Source organism: Atheta coriaria, unplaced genomic scaffold (assembly GCF_025399875.1).
Source record: "Atheta coriaria isolate IRGN ID8LTWV9N9 unplaced genomic scaffold, Caltech_Dcor_3.1 hic_scaffold_4_pilon, whole genome shotgun sequence".
In the NCBI taxonomy this organism is placed as follows: domain Eukaryota; kingdom Metazoa; phylum Arthropoda; class Insecta; order Coleoptera; family Staphylinidae; genus Dalotia; species Dalotia coriaria.
This window is the reverse complement of record NW_027045446.1, coordinates 7,916,504-7,936,688: the sequence shown is the minus strand read 5'-3', so window position 1 is coordinate 7,936,688 and position 20,185 is coordinate 7,916,504. Positions and strand designations below refer to the sequence as shown.

General features: G+C 33.9%; 1 protein-coding gene across 1 annotated transcript; it reads left to right on the top strand.

Moving 5' to 3' along the window:
* Nucleotides 1-1,232: 1,232 nt before the first annotated feature.
* Nucleotides 1,233-18,884, top strand: LOC135791038 (uncharacterized). The gene is made up of 2 exons (XM_065301355.1): nucleotides 1,233-1,868; nucleotides 14,816-18,884. Exon 2 carries the CDS (start codon nucleotides 14,862-14,864, stop codon nucleotides 16,287-16,289), a length of 1,428 nt encoding a protein of 475 aa, XP_065157427.1. The 5' UTR covers nucleotides 1,233-1,868; nucleotides 14,816-14,861; the 3' UTR covers nucleotides 16,290-18,884.
* Nucleotides 18,885-20,185: the final 1,301 nt, after the last annotated feature.

Here is a 20,185-nt window from a genome sequence, read left to right as displayed (position 1 = left end):
GCTGCGGTGTAATTGCATTTCTACCTGGACATCACAGCTCTCTGAGTTTACAGGACACCAACGACGTGGATACTCATAGTCAGAAATTGCATTATATCCTAATAAAATACAAGTAATATTTAAATAAAACACAAAATATGATTTTTTAAACATTACTTTATTATTTAAACATTAAAATAATACAATTAAAGTAATAAATTGAAATTTACTTTATTTTTCATTTTAAGCCACATTTTATCAAAATTTTCCGAGGTTTTAAGACACAAAAAGTGGTACTTTAAACACGGAAGGCCAAGGCCGTGACTAAAGTACTTTTTCACGTGACTAAACGTTGAAAAAAAATGTAATTTGTTTTTACTGTCTTGTTCTAGACATAGTATGTGTCAATTCTATCCATAAGATTCGCAATTTTATTATAAAGAAATTAATTATATAAAGAATTGCTAATAATGCACTTCAACACGCCATCTCGGATTCAACAATTCAACTATTTAATTATAACTATGATTGAATCTCAATGTCAACTTATATCCTATAGAAAAGAGCTGTCTTTAGGGTTTTCCCGGCAATTATTCAAATTTTTCTCGCCGTAAAAACCATCCTTGGACTTTAATAAACATAAAAAAAAAAGAATTGGCTTAATTGGTCAGGGCGTTGTTGAGTTATGCGCTTACCAACAGATTTTGCGATTTATTTTTATATTATAGATAACCACTAAAACATATAATGTAGAATGTGTTTTAAAAATTTCAACCTATATTGCTGATTTAATTTTTAGTGACATCACGATATAATGACATAAACACAACCAAAGTGTTTCGCGTTATTTGCTTCATCAACGTAAACACCACAACGATTCGTAAATTCGCCTTCGTCGCCGTACACCACAATTCCCGCAAGCAGCGGACGTCTAGCGTCTAATATAAGGATATTAGCGCGTAGCGGAAGGTGCGCATAAGGATTCGCCGGCGGCGAAGCGAAGCGACCATCCATGCATCCTAGGGTGGCTTCTTTTTCGCCGTCGTCGGCCCTCCCTCCGCCTGTTGCGCCCCGCCGCCAACATATGTATCCAGCCTCGACGCGCACGCTGCTCGCTGAGCCGGAGCGGCGGTGGGTGACGGCAAGCGGGGCGGATAGGCGGCGGCGGCGGCGCGCGTGACGCCACTGGGATGCTGGATGAAACGCGCGGAGACGCCGGCCCCGGCCATGGCCAGTATCTGGTGCAACGTCGACGTTGAGCCACCGCCAGCTCGTGTGTATGTGTATATTGAGTTGTATATCGCCGCCTCCCGCGACACGTTCGACGGAGACGTGCGCGTCAAGAGGAAATAAACTCGCAATCGATAATCACTCTAACGTATTATAAATAGTAAACAATAAAATTAAAAAGTACGCAATTTAAAAATAAATTAAAAGTAAAAAAACAATAAAATTTAAATAAATTAATAAAAATTTGTTTTTAATTTACGCACAATTTCTGAAGGTGTTTGTGTTTTTGTGTTGTTTAAACATTTCAACACGAAACTTTCCACTCAAAGTAATTGAACACTCTTCGACGTCAGTTGAGCGAGCACCTAATGAAAAGAAACTGATTAAAACTTTCTTAATTAATCGCTGAATTAAAATCGAAGAAAAGTCATAAATTAAATTATAATCGAATTGAAGTCGATAATACATTAAGAACTAAAGTGTTTATAAAAACGGAAGCCGCTGAGCTTTGAATTGAATTGAATTCAATTGAAAAAGTGATAAAACAGTGGAGGCAGTGGGTTTGCCTGCGGTCTAGTGATCGGCGAAGAAGGCGATAGTGGAGGAGCAATAAAAAAAGCAATTTCACATTGGTGAAGCAGCAAGGCGCTATATTATAGGTAGGTGCCGACGTAAATTAACTTGTTGCATTTGTCTGTGAGTTGAGCGGGCGACGGAAGTGGTGGCAATAACGGTCGATTCAGTTGCAATACACTTTGTTTTGCAAACAGATTATTCAATTTTCATTTATTTTCTTAAACTCTACATCAATATAAGACTCAATTTATTAGATCATTTACTTATTAAATAAATCTCCGCATTTTAAAACGAAATAAATAATCTATAATATAAAAATGAATTGCAAAATGTGTTAGTAAGCGCATAACTCAACAACGCATAAACCAATTTGGCCAATTCTATTTTTAAAATGTTTGTTAAAGTCCAAGGATGGTTTTTACGGTGAGAAAAATTCGAATAATTGCCGAGAAAATCCTAAAGACAGCTCTTTTCTATAGGATAAAAGTTGGCATTGAGATTCAATCATTGTAATAGTAAAATAGTTGAATCCGAGATGGCTCGCTGAAGTGCATTATTAGCAATTCTTTATATAATTAATTTTTTAAAATAAAATTGCGAATCTTATTGATAGAATTGACACATACTATGTTTAGAACTAGTAGTACAGTCATTTGGTGCTAAAAAACGTGGTTGCTTGGAAAATAGTGCGGGATTGTTGAAAATTGGTATTCATATAGATTTCGATGTGCTCTTTACGAATTTAAACTTTGCCACCTCGTATTTTGTTCGCTCGCGCCATCATCTTAGAAAAATGGTGTCTAAGAACAGTTTTTTGACCATATCTCCTTTCCGACTCATTTTACGATAAACATATCTATATAATAAATTAAACTAGAGAAAATTAGAATAGAAGAAATCCTATAATTTATGTAAGTACCTTTTTCTTGTAAAATTAGTAGTTTTAGCGTACGGGCACCGCAAAATCTACTTCAACATTCGTGTCGCGGGCAAAAGCTAGTTATTCATAAAAATATCTTCAAAAATTAAGAAAAATAGATTTTGCATGAGGTCATGTTGTTTGATAAACAATTCAGAAAGCACATTTTGATTTTTTGTTGTATTTTAATAATAATAGTAAATTCTACTAAGTTAATTATTATTTTAAGGCTTACAACTTTTATCTTTCCTTTTATACTTTCAGATACCTTCTATTTGTGTTGGTTTTCTTGTTACCAAACCTTTTATTCGTTTCTCCTCCGGCAACAATCGTTCATTGAACACATTGTCATCGCGCACCACCTCTGAAATACAAAATCACGTCTCCTAACCTCAAAAGCACTCGGCTTGCGACGCACGTAACGTCGCTCATAACTCTGATAGCTCTTAAGCTTTTTCTGCGCGTTACGTGCGCCGCCAAGGTGCGAACGAATCTTTTTACTTTTTTTTATTTTTTATACATCTTGATAGACGTCTCCTTACAGCTTGGCACTTTCCGTATGATATAGAGAATTTCTTCTCTTCTCACAGCCTACGCTTGCTTTTGCTTTTACATCGTTTTTTAAAACTTATTTTCGGATTCAGCCGTCGGGAGTGTAAACTAAAAGATGTGAGGATGCGTAGGAGGAACGCTACGCTAGAAAATGTGTAAGGACACAAGTATGACCTTTGGATTTTTCCATGCCCTGAACGTGGACTACAAGTTTATTCGCAATCCGCAAGAGGGAGGATTCTATTTGGGGCGTCTCTTGGATTAGTATTACAGGCACGTCTTCTTGTGATTTATGTAGTCGAAAATCTAAAGCAGTTTTCTTTGAGCTGCAAGATTTAGAAATGTTCAAATAAGAAATTCATTGAAATCTTAATACATTACTTTACAACGTGTTTTAACTAAGTAATTACATATTACTTATTATATTATTTTATAAAACAAAAATAAATAAAATTTTTGCGTTGACAAAAACTCTGTTCAATAAATCAAATTTTCGCTTCTTAGAAGCAGCCTGAGTAGATTTACACAACATTTTCCTTGACTTCACATCCAGTGAGTGTTAGTCAAATGCAAGCAGAGCACAAAATGGAATCGTGTTGACGGTGTACTGAATAATTCAGAAAGCAGCACGTTGGCAATTGTCATCTATGTGGAATACCTTTTTATTCTATCAAAATCATAACGTAATAATGTGAGAGTATGTTTGAAGCTCCTTTATGCCAAAACCATTTTATCAATTTTGATGAATTTTAAAATAGAAGTAGATTAAACTGTGGAAAAAGACATAGACTACTTTTTATCGCAAAAAAAAATATTTTAAATGCGGTAACTTTAGACATAATTGAATAATATCATAGCTGCTGACTAAATATATAAAAAAATATATTTTAAAATTAATTTTAATCATAATCTATGACATTTATTTTATTTACATAAGTGTACTGAGCAAATATGAAATTTAAGGTTTTAAAATAAATACTCAACTCCAAAGCGTATTTGCAGTTTATGTTGAAGTTAACACTCTGAGCACAAAGTGGCACTTTCAGTGCGCAACTTTAAACTTACAGCACGCAGGAAGCATCCTGTGCTCAACTCGAACATCAAACAGTAAACCTTTGCCAAAGTTATAAGAACCGTGTGGGAGAAGGGGAGTTCTCGCAATGATGATACGGTCGAAGGCACAAAGGACCCGGTGCGGGAATTTTGCGGAAATGAAGAAATTCCGTTGCTTTACTTACATCTTTTGAGTCTAACGGACTTTTGCATTTTAATTAGATATATTTATTTGGATTTCAGATTTATTTCGTTTTATATCAAAAATATATTGAAAATTTTTAAAATTATATATAGGATAAGATGGTGGTGATTACGACATCAATGAGGAGTGTTACAAACTAATCTAAAATACAAAAATAAATCGCAAAATCTGTTGGTAAGCGCATAACTCATCAACGCCTCGACCAATTTGGACAATTATTGTTTTTAATATTCGTTAAAGTCCAAGGGTGGTTTTTACGGCGAGAAAATTTTGATTAATTGCCGGGAAAATCCTAAAGACAGCTCTTTCTATAGGATAAAAGTTGACATTGAGATTCAATCATAGTTATAGTTAAATAGTTGAATTCTTTATATAATTAATTTCTTTAAAATAAAATTGCGAATCTTATTGAAAGAATTGACACATACTGTGTCTAGAAAATGAGACTAAAAACGAACTACATTTTTAGATAGTAATTATATACAAATGATTTTTTTTTTAATTTTCAGATAATAGTTAAATCAATATCTTCAACAATTAACAAATCCCTAATGAGAAACAGATAATTAAATTAAATGTAACTTGGTAACAGACTCAAACGTTAAATAAAGAAGAAAAAAAACTAACAGATTCAGAAAACGAAACAGAAAACTCTAATACTTTTTCTTTGCTGACAGTGAAACATAAAACTTCACTAACGAGGAGCTTTACTGCAATCATTAAAAGTGTAGAGAAATAAAACAAAGCGCCAGCACTCAAGGCCACAAGTTTCATTGGTTTCATTAGAATATAGAATAAGAAAATTAATTTAAAACAGAATGAAAGCTTAAATGCCCGGCACCTCCACACAATCAAACAGCATGTAAATTTGTAATTAAAATAAACTATTTGAATTTTAATTACGCGCGTCGCAATGTAAATGTATTCTGTATTATTTGTTGAGTACAAATTGCATTTTAATTGATTCAATTAAGTTACGGATTCGATTGCTTCAATTATTTCTCGATTATAGCGGATTGTAAATGTAAAATTCAGTGTGCGGAATTTCGAGTTTACTCAAACACGCAAAACTAAAAGTAGAAGTTCTTTAGTGTAAATAAATGAATGTTTTATCTAGGGCTCTGTTTTTTTTCAGGATGCTCAGATATCGATTATGAATTCAAATTTATTCGGCCTGGACGGGGCGATTCACTTCAGATTGATTCAGATCGATTTAAATTGTAAATTTTTATTTTATGCGCGAGCAGGTTTTTTCAAAGCAAATGCTGATTGGAAATAAATTTGAATATTTAAAACTGCTTTTCAATTTCAATGAGTTGAGTAAAGCACTAAGAGCAGTATTTATTTAGAGAAATATTTTAATGCTCCATTACGTTATATATTCATGCAGTTATTAATTGGCTAACCTAAAATTTAAATTGGATAAATTTCAAATTAAATGATAGAATTTGGTTAATTTCAGAGAGAAATTACATAGCTTACTTGGTTTTGATATGTTACGTATCATTTCTGATTAATAAATTGAAATATAACGTTGACTTGTTGGTAAAATTTATGTAATATTTGGTTTTATTGATTACTATTTGCCAGCGACCTCCCTCATCCCGGTATTGTTTAATAAAATGTAATACGTGTCAATTCTATCAATAAGATTCGCAATTTTATTATAAAGAAATAAATTATATAAAGAATTGCTAATAATTTACTTCAGCGCGCCATCTCGGATTCAACTATTTAACTATAACTATGATTGAATCTCAATGCCAATGTTTATCCTATAGAAAAGTGCTGTTTTTAGGATTTTCCCGGCAATTATTCGAATTGTTCTCGCCGTAAAATCCATCCTTGGACTTTTACAAACATTAAAAAAAGAATTGGCCAAATTGGTTTAGGCGTTGTTCAGTTATGCGCTTACCAACCAATTTTGCGATTCATTTTTGTATTATAGATTGTTTGCATTGCGCATAAATGTAACATAGATGAAGTAATTTACTTATGCAATTAAGTAGAAAATATTTTTTTAAATAAAGTTTAAGCTTATATAGTGGCATAATTATTAAAAAAAATACTAGAAATTTAGTTTAATTAGTGGCTTCTAGAAACTTATATGCGTGAACGCAGGTTTTTTAAGTTTTACTTTTGCGGTATAAAAATGTTGTGACCTTTTTTTGAGTATAACATACTTCTATATCAAAATTAAGCAGAATTGGTCAACTGGTTTAAGCAGAAATAAGGGTCAAACCTAAATACTTTCGTATTTCTAATATGAATACCTCGAGTTGACCCGGCGCCTTCACCACATAAAAACAAATTCTTACTTTCATTTATAAAATATTTCAAGTAATGTTTTATTCAGTTTATGAATTATATTTAATTATTAATTTATTACAATCAGATTAAAGCAATCATTATCAATAAATAAATTATTAGTATGAAACATAATTATGTATGTAATATGTCAATAACAATTATCACCAAATCTTTCGGTATCTATTTGTTTCTATTTATGCATAATTACACCAAACCTAATATGTGTCGACATAATAATTATTGTGTAGTTACTAATTAAATAATTGGTAATTTTTGTTTATTAAGTAAATTACGGAAATATTTCTTTTTCTGTTACGGTGTCAATTTTAGTATAGAGGAATGAAAAAGAATAGTGACGCATAAAAAAAAGCATTTTTAACAGACGTTTGTCATGCATGATTACGGTTGATTAATGTAACGGCTTCACCCCATTTAGGATTATTGATTGCGCTTGGCGTGCATGATGTGGACATAAATAGTGCCGGAAAAATATGCGATCGGACGCATTAATCACTATCCTATGGAAGCACTTAATAATACGTTCGATACCGGCATAAATTTTTATCCATAGGTACGAGTATTAGGTAGTTTAGTTTAAGTATGACTTGAGCCATTACAACACTAATTATATTAATATGCTTTTATGGTAGTGTTGTTATGTATTGGGTTGCATATATATAATATAAAAATGAATCGTAAAATATGTTAGAAAGCGCATAACTCAACAACGCATTGACCAATTTGGCCAAATCCTTCTTTAAAATGTTCGTTAAAGTCCAAGAATGGTTTTTTCGGCAAGAAAAAATTGAATAATTGCCAGGAAAACCATACAAACTGCCTTTTTCTATAGGATAAAAGTTGGCATTATGATTCAATCATAGTTATAGTTAAATAGTTGAATCTAAGTGCATTATGTCTGGAACAAAAGAGTAAAAACGAATAACATTTTTAGATATAACTCAAGAACACAATTTTGGACAATTTTGTGTTATTTTTGATTGGATTTGTTTCTGCTTCGAATTGCAGATAAGCAATTAAAATATTCAAAAAATCCGAGACAGAAAAAAAAAGAAGAGAAAAAAATTTTCTTTTTCAGATTAAATTGGTTGACATAACCTATATAGCTACTAATGCAGACAGTAGTGCAGCAAAGTAAGGACCGTCATTTAGAGTAGTTTTATAGGTTATGAAACAAATATTAAATTTTTACTTTATTAATAAAACTTAATTCACGTCAGTTAATGAATAGTGTCCGATAGAAGATTAAAATCCGATATAATATAATTAATTTCTAATTACTTTAGACATCTACTGAAGTAATACACATATTACCACTCTTCTTTTATGCCCAAAAAAATCAATAAATAATTTAATAATTTAGACATCAAACATCAATTCCATTTATCAAACTACGTTGCTGAAAATTTAATTGTGATTGTTTTTAATCCAATAAAAGCCTTCATCCACCATCAAAACCAAATGAATTCGGCACAATAAAAAAAACTGTACGGAAACTAAAAATTAAAATCAAAATCAATCAATACCAGTACTATTCGTTTGACATCGCCGCGCAACGCGCAAAACAAGTGAAAAACAGGCAAATCAACTTCATATTTCACAGTTCCTCGAATTGTACGCTTCGCACAATCTGAAAATTGCAATGATTGGAAGCAGAGATACAATAAACCACATCAAACCATTAGTGTAAAATGATAAATTCGTGGAATTTGCCAATATGTGCGGGTGTTTCATTAAGATAAAATTATACGCAACAATAATTAGCAATTTATGGTAAAATTTCCTCAAAATTTGTCAATATATTTAATTTGAATAAATTGAAGATGTGGGTCGAGAAAATTGCGCAAAATAAGAGGTGATTTGTGTTGGTCCCGTGTCACCACCAACCGCACAATGCCACACGTTTGTGGTAAACGAGGTTTCAACTTGGGACAAGGGCATTTCAACCCTCTTGAAACATTTTCAACATTTTCAACATTCCCACTGGTTACAAAGCATTTTATTACCCAACAGGTACAATTTTAGATTTTTGTATTAAAATTTGTATATTCAAATATAGATGGCGTTCGCAAACATTAAAAACTTTTTTATAGGTTAGAATAAAAATGAATTCAATTTGTATTTAATAATTATTAACTTAATTGTTTCACATAAAAGACAAACATTTTATGCCGAAAATTCGTTTTTTCTTTCTTTTTGGTCTTTGGTTTCTCAAGCAATTCCCTTGATACTTTCGTCAACATAACGCTGTAACAATTGCCGATTGCGAATCAATAATTGAAGACATCGGCAACGTACGTTGCTGAGCCAGGACGATGATTGGATCACTTCTATCGTGGTTGTTATTTCCAGGCGCGCGTCCCACGACGGCCGACCGACGATAACCGATATGTAATTAACGTAATATTAATCCATCCACCTGGGTGTACGTAATAGAAAACGTAATTAGTTTTGGAGGCATTATCCACATTCTACATATCCTCTCCAGGCTTGAAAGCAAAACTTTGAGAGCGGGGAGTAAAAGTATGAGTTTTAATTAAATTACCGAGTATATGATGAGCTGGATCCGTTTTTTTTTTCACCAACTTTATAACGAAATTTTATTTTCATTATTTTTAAAATAAAATAGAAAATTTTTTTATTGTTTACCATAATATTTTATGAGGTTACGTGAAGTCATATCTGTATAAAAATATAAATAAAAATAATTCGCAAATTTTGTTGTTAAGCGCATAACTCAACAACGCCTAGACCAATTTGGCCAATTCTTCTTTTTAAATGATCGTTAAAGTCCAAGGATGGTTTTTACGGCGAGAAAAATTTGAATAATTGCCGGGAAAACCCTAAAGACAGCTCTTTTCTATAGGATAAAAGTTGGCATTGAGATTCAATCATAGTTATATTTAAATAATTGAATCCGAGATGGCGCGCTGAATATTAGCAATTCTTTATATAATTAATTTTTTAAAAATAAAATTGCGAAACTTATTGATAGAATTGACACATACTATGTCTAGAACAAGAGAATAAAAACAAATTATATTTTTATTAAACACTACCGGGTCGAAATCGCGAGCAAAAGCTAGTAATTTATATAGGAGAGGTTTTATTTAGTAAAAAATAGGTTATGTCAAATTATAGGTTTTGTTTGATTAAAAATATAATTTAATTGATTTTGACTGGTTATAACCTTAACATTCACATTTTAAGAAGAAAGGCAAAAGAAAAAATGAATCTGTTTTACGATTGCATTGCACCATCACTGTTTTCTCATTTTCCCGCCGGCATCATAATCCAAAGTCATTTCAGCACACATTGTGCGATCACCCAACAAACATCGACCTGTAAATATCGTAAAAATGACATTTACGAGGCGAAGGCGAATACCGAACGAACTTGAAGGTAAACACGAAACGCACGGAAGCGCATAAAGCCGTACACAAAAGCCGCCGGCGGCGGCAGGCAGGAAGACACGGATTTTATGATTATGTATTATTTACAGGGCAATTATCATATGTAAGGGTAGTTATTAAATGCGATGGCATCAAGTTCCACGTACAAACGTACAACATGTCATCACCGGCAAATTAACAATAAATAACGTGTTTCTGTGGGAATTTACGGACGGAATTTTCTGTTACAACAAAACTAATGGAAAATTTAAGTGAAAAAAAAAATTGAAAAATATTATTTTTATTATAGATAAATATAAAACACACGTTTCGAAAATAACGTCATGTACAATTCTATTTTATGTTCGTAACTGGTTTTCCTTCGCAAAAGTCTTTCGTACGTGTATTTAAATTTAAATATCTACAACAAAAACTTCGTTTTTATGGTCTGGCTTTGACATAACCGTTTATAGCAGCGCCTTTTTGTAGTATAATCGTATTTTAAGCCTCACGCTCGCACTACCAAAAACAAAAAAGAATCTCTTTGCGCTTAGATTATGAAAACAGCGAATTTACGCGGCTTAACAACGTTGAATTCCGAAAGTTTGCAAAACAACAAAATGTAAATGAAAAGAAAGAAGAAAACACCATTAAAAGATTCAACAATTTGCATGCCAAAAAATCGACTTTCCGGAAGCAAAGAAAATACGTAATGAAGAAGAAAAAGTTTTTGAATTTATTTAGAACTTTGTTAAATATTTAACTAACACTTTTTTTCTGTTTGCTTTGTTGCTGTAATTTGCATTGTACACGGATTACATGAGTTATACCAGAATAATTATGCAACCAAGAATGCATGCAAAATAAAACACAATAGAATAAAAAAATGATTTAAAACGGGTGTGTTGATTATTTAATACAAATCTAAATATAATATTAAATATGTTAAAAATGAAATGTTTTTTAGTTGCCTAAGCAATGATTCTGAATCCAATTTCTGTAGCATCTTTGATATTTTTATTCAATTTAGAAATATTCTAACGGATTACATGAGTTATACTAGAATATTTAGGCAACCAAGAATGCACAATGACCAAAACACAATAAAATAGAAAAAAATTAATTAACTGCATATTATTCATGACTTAAAATGAATGTGTCAATTATTTAATATAAATCTAAATATAATATTAAATACATGTGCAAAATAAAATGTTTTCTTGGTTGCCTAAGCAAAAAATGATTTTGAATCCATTTCTGTTGATTCTTTGATATTTTTATTCAATTTCGCAATATTCCAACGCATATTGTATATATAATAAATTACTTTTCATCAAGTTTGCGCTTGTTTGGTGCTGTTTGCATAGCGAATAATGTTGAGCTGAAATTTAATCGAACGTATCTAATTTAATAATCCGATCGATCGCATTGAAAATTGCGTCCGACGTTTGCGCGCTTTCTATTTGCGGAATGCGCGGAATTTATCGCTGCCAGTCAAAGTTATGTCGGGGCACACTTGTCGGATTTCCAATTACAATTACAATTTTAATTTGCTGCCTCTTGATGACCGCGCGCGCCCCTGTCAGCTGCCACTTCAGGGCCGACTCGAAGTCGAAGTCGACTCGCAAGAAGCTGTGCCAATTAGTTTTCCAATTGGAAAGCGTAACAAAGTTACATTACAATTTATCTAGATGAGAGCATTCAGCATCCCGTTTTACTTCAATGTATATAGATATATAACATTTAGAATTTCAGCGTCACAAGCGTAGGAAAGTGAAGAAGAAAAAAAAACACAGGAGAAATGAAAAGTCAAGACTTATGAGCGAGTGGGCAGCGTTCAATTATTTTTTTATTTATATCTTGTCGAAAAGGGAATCAAGTTGGGCGAGAAAGTATCGTAAAAGTGCTATTTGTTGATCAATTAACTTTTTTTTATATATTTAAGATAGGGTTTTTAGTTTGTTGTGTTTTTTAGGTTAGAAAATGTAATTTTTTATTTTAGGTTAAATCCAACAGTTTTTAGGTTATGTTGGTTACCAATTTACCTTTTGTAATAACTACAAGAACAAAACGTGATTAACTTACGAGTGTATACCTGAATAAAAGTACAAACTCCGTAACTGAAACAGGAAAACAGGAAGAGAAATTGAATCTGAAAGTTCAGAGTTAAAGTTAAAAGCAAAAACCTGCCGCCCAGCGCTTGAATGTTTTTTGCTCGTTTTTGCTTTCTGTTTGAACGAACCAGACTCAATGTTCCTAAAGTATCCCGAGTATAGTGCTCCGTTTGCTAAATGTGCAAACGAATTCGGAACGGGGCCACAGCGCACATTTACGCAAATGCGCATAATTAAATACGATTGTCCGGGCCGCGAGAACAGAATCATTATCCTTGCCAGGGCTAGGGCCCCTTCGGGCAGGCAACGAAGCGCGAGAGCCGCCTGTTGCGGTGGGTGGGGGTCGGTGTGGAGCGCAATGTCCGTGCCCTTTTGTGCGCGCGCGTTTATTCTGCATTGTTCCGCTAAATACTTCGACAAGCACACCGCTGTGTAACCATCTAGAACAATACGAAACATGTCGTACATGAGAGCTACCAGACTATTTCATCAATTCAATACAATTACAGGGTTTAAAATCGCTTAGTATATAAGGAGATAATATTTATTATGCTGGGTGATGTATAATGTGTTGCATAACTTACCTTTTTTTTACAAATAACTGTCTTGGCGAATATTAATTGAATTTCAGTTATTCTCGTTATAAAGACAAAGAGAATACGTAGAATGAAATCATATTTACTTTATTGATAGAAATCTAAATTATTTGCGAAACATACGCGTAGTTGTCTACATTTTGCATGACCTGTCAAACGATGACATAACATAACATAACCTTCAAGAAAATATATCTTTCTTCCTATTTCTTTAGCTTTTTCGATATTTTAATAAATATTCTGCCACTGACAAGCGGAAATAAATCTAACAAATCTAAAGGTTACAAAAAACAAGTCTTATATTATCTTAAACTAGCTTTTGTCCGCGACTTCGTCCCGGTAGTGTTTAATAAAAATGTAATACGCTTTTACTCTCTTGTTCTAGACATAGTATGTGTCAATTCTATCAATATGATTCGCAATTTTATTTTAAAGAAATTAATTATATAAAGAATTGCTAATAATGCATTTCAGCGCGCCATCTCGGATTCAATGATTTAACTATAACTATGATCGAATCTCAATGCCAACTTTTATCCAATAGAAAAGGGCTCTCTTTAGGGTCTTCCCGGCAATTATTCAAATTTTTCTTGCCGTAAAAACCATCCTTGGACTTAAACGAACATTTAAAAAAAAGAATTGGCCAAATTGGTTAAGGCGTTATTGAGTTATGCGCTTACCAACAGATTTTGCGATTCATTTTTATATTATAGAAATATCGTAATGATTTGCGTCATATACACGTAGTTGCCTACATTTTCAATGACCTGTCAAACGATGACATAACATAACATAACCCTCTACAAAAAATCTCTTTCTTCTAATTTTTTTTACCTTTTTTCAATGTTTTAATAAATATTCTGCCACAGACAAGCGGAGATAAATCTAACAAACCTAAAAATCATAAAAAACAAATAGTATATTATCCTAAATACAATTTTATTATTATTTTAAAGACTTCATAATACAATATCAATATAAACTTTATTCAATAAAGAAAAAACTTCTTAATGACTTTGCAAACTTTCCAGAACACTTAATATAATCGATTATTAATTACTAAATTTCAACTGAAAGCTCTCTCGCAAAATCCCATCATCCCTACTTTGCAAATCGATACTTCCAACAAACCCTGCATTCAAACACACACCCTGAATTGATAACAATGAAAAATGATGAGAAAATAATCATCCTGCTTTTCTTTACATTTTTTACATTTTCATTATTTTCAGAAAATATTCCTCATCCTTTTACTTTACTTCATTTTACCTGAACACAACTTCTAGGAATATAATACACCCATTGTTTTTTGGTTGTATTTCAACGCGACTCGATGTCATTTAAACGAATACAAGCGATTATTTATTTAGCGCGCCCCGTGCATGCCCGCCGCAAGCGCATGAAATGTGTCATGAATGTCATGTAATCGTGTAAGACTTGCTTTGTTGATCATGTTCGTCGATCGACCTGTTCCACATGTGTCTTGCTATTTATTAATACTTCAAAAAGGTAGCTAGATGGAAAACAATACCGTAATTTGTTTTTCGTGGTTTTTTGTAAGAAAAGTAATAAATATCTTTCAATCTTTATGTGATTCAAAGAATATTAATCATTCTTAACGATTTTATATCGATGTATGCCAGAGTATGTAGTTTTTACGCTTTGGGTGATTTTGTTTCGGAGATAAAAGGCCAATAACTCCACCGACCCCACAAACCCACATCAGTTTATTTCTTTGAAGTGGGTTTCTTTTGAACTTGGATGGGTTCTGTTGTTTGTTGTTTGAGATGCTTGGAGTAATTTAAAAATCAATTCCAAGCATACATTATTAATAACGATTGTTTTATATAATTTTTTCTTTTTGATTTCAGGAATCAACAAAAACTTCTATGAAACTTGAGAATTGAGGTTAGAACAATGCGGAAATCAAGCGTGCAACTCGTAACACAAACATCGGAACCCTTGATTGTGGTCGATGAAGACAAAGATGGCGAACGTAAAGATGAAGACAACAGTTCGGAATCATCCTCGGAAGACTCGCCAGCGTCACATTTCCAAAACCAATTCCTTCTATCACCATGGCGTGACGCCCGAGAAACACGAAAGTTATCTCTACCATCCCCGCAGTGCAGTGGCATCACCGCCAGTCAAGTACGACGGTTAAGCGAGCGAGGTGAAACCGGCGCGGGTCCTGGTCCCCGTCAAACTGAATTCCTTGCAACGCTCTGCCAAACACAAGGGCCGATCCCCAGCGGCCGCCGCCACTCGGTGGTTACCATCTGTAAACTTCCCTCTGCACCTCGTTCTCGTCGTGAAAGTGTCGCAGTGTGTGGTCCGGGACGTCTGCTCGGCAGTCGTCGTGAAAGCGCCGTCGGTCCTCCCAGTACTGAACCACGTGGTTCAGTACATAACCTACAATTGGATATTATGGATGATATTGTGCAGAGTCGTAAAGTACGTTTGAAAATGTGGAATACGAGCAACGAGCGTGTCTGCGAGGTGAAGGACGAAGCCGGCGCCGTGCAGAAGTACACCGGTAACCGACGCTACTCGGACTTCGTCGGCACAACGCTCGCGCCGATCCCGAGCAGTTCGCGCCGGCGCGCTAGCGAGTTGCCGCCGACACCACTACATCCCTCCACTACAACTCCTGTCGCTGTCGCCGCTGAGGAGGCTACACGTAAGCAAGCACGCGCGCCGGGCATAGTCTGTTCAAATACTGATCTCATTTCTATTTTGTCCAACCTGACCGCGTCGGCGACGGAAATCGATCAGTGCGCGAGGCAGCCGACGAAGGAGGAGACCCGCCCGCATATTAGCGTCGCCGCCAGCACCAGCTGCGCGAGCACGTCGGCCACCGCCAGCAAAGTGGAAAAGAAGGGCTGGGAGACGCGTCGCGCCCGTCTACGCACCAATCGGTCGAACAGCTTCGATGCGTCCGTCTTGCATCAGGTGCAGGACCAAAGCTCCGGCTCGGAGTGGTTTGCGCGTCGTCATCAACCGATGGCCGCCAAGGAATCATCGCAAGCGCATGCGCAGACTACTAACACAAAACCCAATGAAACGGAAGCAGGCCGTAAGTCCCCGAAAGTAGTCTGGGACGATCGCAGTGGTTCCGTAGTGGATGCACATGTCTTGGGTAATGCCATCGAAGACTTTCTACGTCGCGACTCCCAGCAGAGTCTTGTCAGCCAGCCGCCGGCGAAGAAGTCGCCGCAGGCGCAGGCCAAACCCAAGGGATGGTTTGCGTCCGCCCGCGGTCAGGATGCCGATGAGGCGGGCCCAGCGGGCGCTACCTGTGACTCTTCCATCTGCGCGACGCTCAAGGATCTTTTCGTTAAATAGCTACTATCTGCTTTCTTCGAACAACTTTAACCATAACATCAACATCATTACTCCAAACAATCTTCTATCATCATATCATTTATTCTATTCTATTTCTTTCGTATCGATCCTTTGAATAGTTGAATATTTGATAGATTTGTGTCGCGTCGCGCAAGTCGCACCGGTCGGACTGATTGATTGATGCTGGTCTCAGTGGTTTCGTCGTGTTTAACCTAGCATTATACGATTTATGTGAAAATAAATGAGCCTAATACGTCAGCGGTAATTGTATAGCAAAATAACACAAAGTTTACACAAGAATCTTATTATCTGTAACATAGGCAACCAACATAACATTAAAACAGTGTTTATGGTTGCCTATAGTCATCTTCAATCCAAAAAAATACTCTGAACAGGCGTTATATCGATTATATCACGAAGGAGAGAGTTTACAAAGGCAGACTTTATATTATACATAATATACCTTAATATATATTACGTGGAACAGGCTGGTGAGAGAGTACACTGAGTACGCGACGAGTACAAATTGTCTATCGCTCTAATCCCGCATTACGCTAATAGCACTAATCATCGTCTAGCTCTAGTTGTGGGAATTATTCTGCGCGGAATTAGCGTTTATCTGTTAAGATGTAATGCGTGTAATGCGTGTTTAGACTAAATGTCATTGCATAATGTCATCCCTTTATCGCAGTTGCAAAACTTTTATTCGTTTCCATTTAATTAGCAACCACATAGCTAGTTTCGGTTAAAATTCACTATCTAATTATTCATCGTGAACAAACATTATTTATGCACATAATGAATGGGTATTCTGGGTGTGTCGAATGTCAAAACTTTAATAGCAATTACAATTAGCTGTTGTTAGCCGTTGTATTGTGGGTTGTCGACTACTTTTTGAGTCGTTTTATATTTTAAATTATAATAGCGCCAATCGATTAGTTTCGATTAACTGTAGAAAAATATTGGGTGTATTTTTATAGTAGAATATCTAGCGTAACTCCAAGGACCACAATGTATCTGAATCATATTACGTAGTCATTCAAAATCTAGCTGTTGATGAATATAATATATTTATTTTTGAGAAATATAAAGAAAATCCAAGATATTTTCAAATAATCCACCTATATGTGTGAAGAACAATGCCAAGATTATCTAGTGATTAAAATTTGATGAAATTTATTGACACAGACAATCTGACAGACAAATTAACTTGTCCTCGGCAACCGATTTGTTTTCCGCAACCAAGTATACACAATAAGTGCGTCTAAAGTTATATAACTTCCATTTCTAAATATATTTTAAGAAATATCTCTGAGTGGACTTTATAAACAAGTGTAATAGTAAAATATGCAACAAAAAATGTGTAAATGGTCGGAAATTATCACAAAAATACTAAATCTATGTGAATTATACGAATATCAATGTAATTAGAACTGATATCATCACACACACACACAAAAAGCATAAATTAAAGGTTAACGTGTTAACAAAATAATGTGTATAGATTATTGCATATGAATATGAATATATAAATAAATAAAAATGATAATGCAGGATAACGATGATGCGCAGACGAGAAGCAAGTATTCTAAAATAAATAAAAAGCGTTATATTCCATTAGTTAAATTTTAACGAAAAGTTAATATCAACTATTATGAACGATGATTCTATATAATATATGATGAAAGCACTCTATTAACTGTTGACATAGATAATGGCCGCGGGCGCTTGATGAGTTCGGAGAAACTCGAATATATATGTATATGTGGTGGTGGTGGTGGTGGGGGAGAAATGAACGCATGTGCATTTTACCCAGCATGCCGTAATATTAATTGTAAACCACCCTTGGGCGCTGTCTGAGAGCGACACAATTTCATAATTACAATCTATAATTATCATTTACATTACACAACATCCATGGGAACATGGAATTCAGACTTGGGAGTTGATAATTCTTAACCGGCGCCATTTTGACGCATAAATCAGCAATGATTTTACTGTTTTTGCATTTTAGGCAACCAATTGCTCTTTGTAGAACATAAATAACAAAAAATTAATGTTAAAGCTTAATTTTCTGATATAAATGAATGTTTTAATGAGTTCTAACCTCAAATTTGACGCAAATAACCAAGAAATTAACGTATAACCTATAAATTTAATTTTTTTGTTTCTATAGGCAAAATTTTCATTATTACACCAAAATAATGAAAATATAGTTTGAATGAAAGATTCTCGCAGTAAAATTCACAAACAAATGTGCTGGTGCAAATAAAATGGCGGATAACATCATTGGAGCGGAAGCAGTAAAAACGCGCGACCAAATGTCGATTTGGTGCAATGCAATCAAACGCATGAATCAAAAACTAATAAAAGTCGAAATATCAAAATAATTGCATAATTAAACTCTGTCTGTGACTCTGTGTTTCATTTACCTAACGATTTAATCTTCAATATGCACGTTTCGTATGTTTGACGCATTGGAAAAGTGATGAGTGAGATACCTATATTTAATTTTAAACGTAATAACATTTATAAGGACAGTGTAATAAAATGTGTCTCCCAAAAGTATTAAATAAAGATGTGATGTTTGTTAAATTCCGTCGTTTTGAATGCAATGTTGTTGTTTTTTTTTCCAGATGAAAACAGAGTTAAAATTTCTTTGAAATAAAACAAAACTGCTTTTGTGTGGGTTTGTAGGTTGATATTTGTGTTTTTATTTAGAGAATAAAAACGCAGTTGTAGTGTGAGGTTGAAAAGAAGCAAACAGTAGTATTAAATTATACGACGTTGGCGTGACACGCCGTTTTCTGTACACATGAAGAGTGTCATCGCGTGAAAAATAAAAGGATAAAATATTTACAAACGAATGTTATTCCGTTTTACATGCAAACAAATAGATTTTAAATTATAACTTTGTATGCCGAAGTAATTCATGCAAAATGTGTCAAAACAATTATTTCTTTTTTGTTTTTAACAAACAAATTTACTTAATTACCAATATTCTCGTACGAGTACAACAATGTTCAATACTTATACCGCAACTCAAACCATATTACCCTCAATCTTATTTCATGTATTATCGAATAAACCAGTTCCGTTCGTCAATTGATTCCATTGAGAATGATACAACTTTCTGTTTGCTTTCTATTACCCTCAAAAAACAAGGCATGACCCTTAAAACACCAAAAGTACACACATCGACAGTTGTTCTTTGCTCGACTTTTCGAGCATCATCAATAATGCACACTGTTTTTACCCGATATCGATTTAAAAGTTTGTCGCGACACGTTTCCCCAAGGTCTGAAAGTCTGCCTCAAAACTTTTACATTTGGCACTCAATGTCACAATCACACCCTTTGACCCACCCAGTCCTCCAATATTCCACGTGAGTACATTTAAATTGTGGGTGGAATCATGACAAATACGAAATCATTATTAAACTCATTAATTATTCCACAAGAGTTGTCTACAGCAATACATTTATACTTTATAGGAGTGAAATCACGCAAAGTACATTAACTTTCGATACTTTAATAGATTTTCATATTTATGTATGTTTTTATTATATTGCAAGCAAAAGTAGGCAACACACATTACACAAATCTGCGCATTGAAAAAATTTTCGCAAGAATTTAGCATAAAAACAATTAAAATCGAATATTTAAACTACCGAAATATTTTTCTTGTTTTACAACACAACTATAATACATTTATTAACTATAAATGAGTTTTATTTAAAGAATCATGAATGTTTTATTATATAATCGATTTTCTTCAAATTTATATTGATGTAATATTGATTATTAAAAATTAAGAGAAAAAATGTACAGCAATTATGAATAACTGTATATAACTTTAAATTCCTGGAACATATATCCTTCCGGATGATTTTTAAT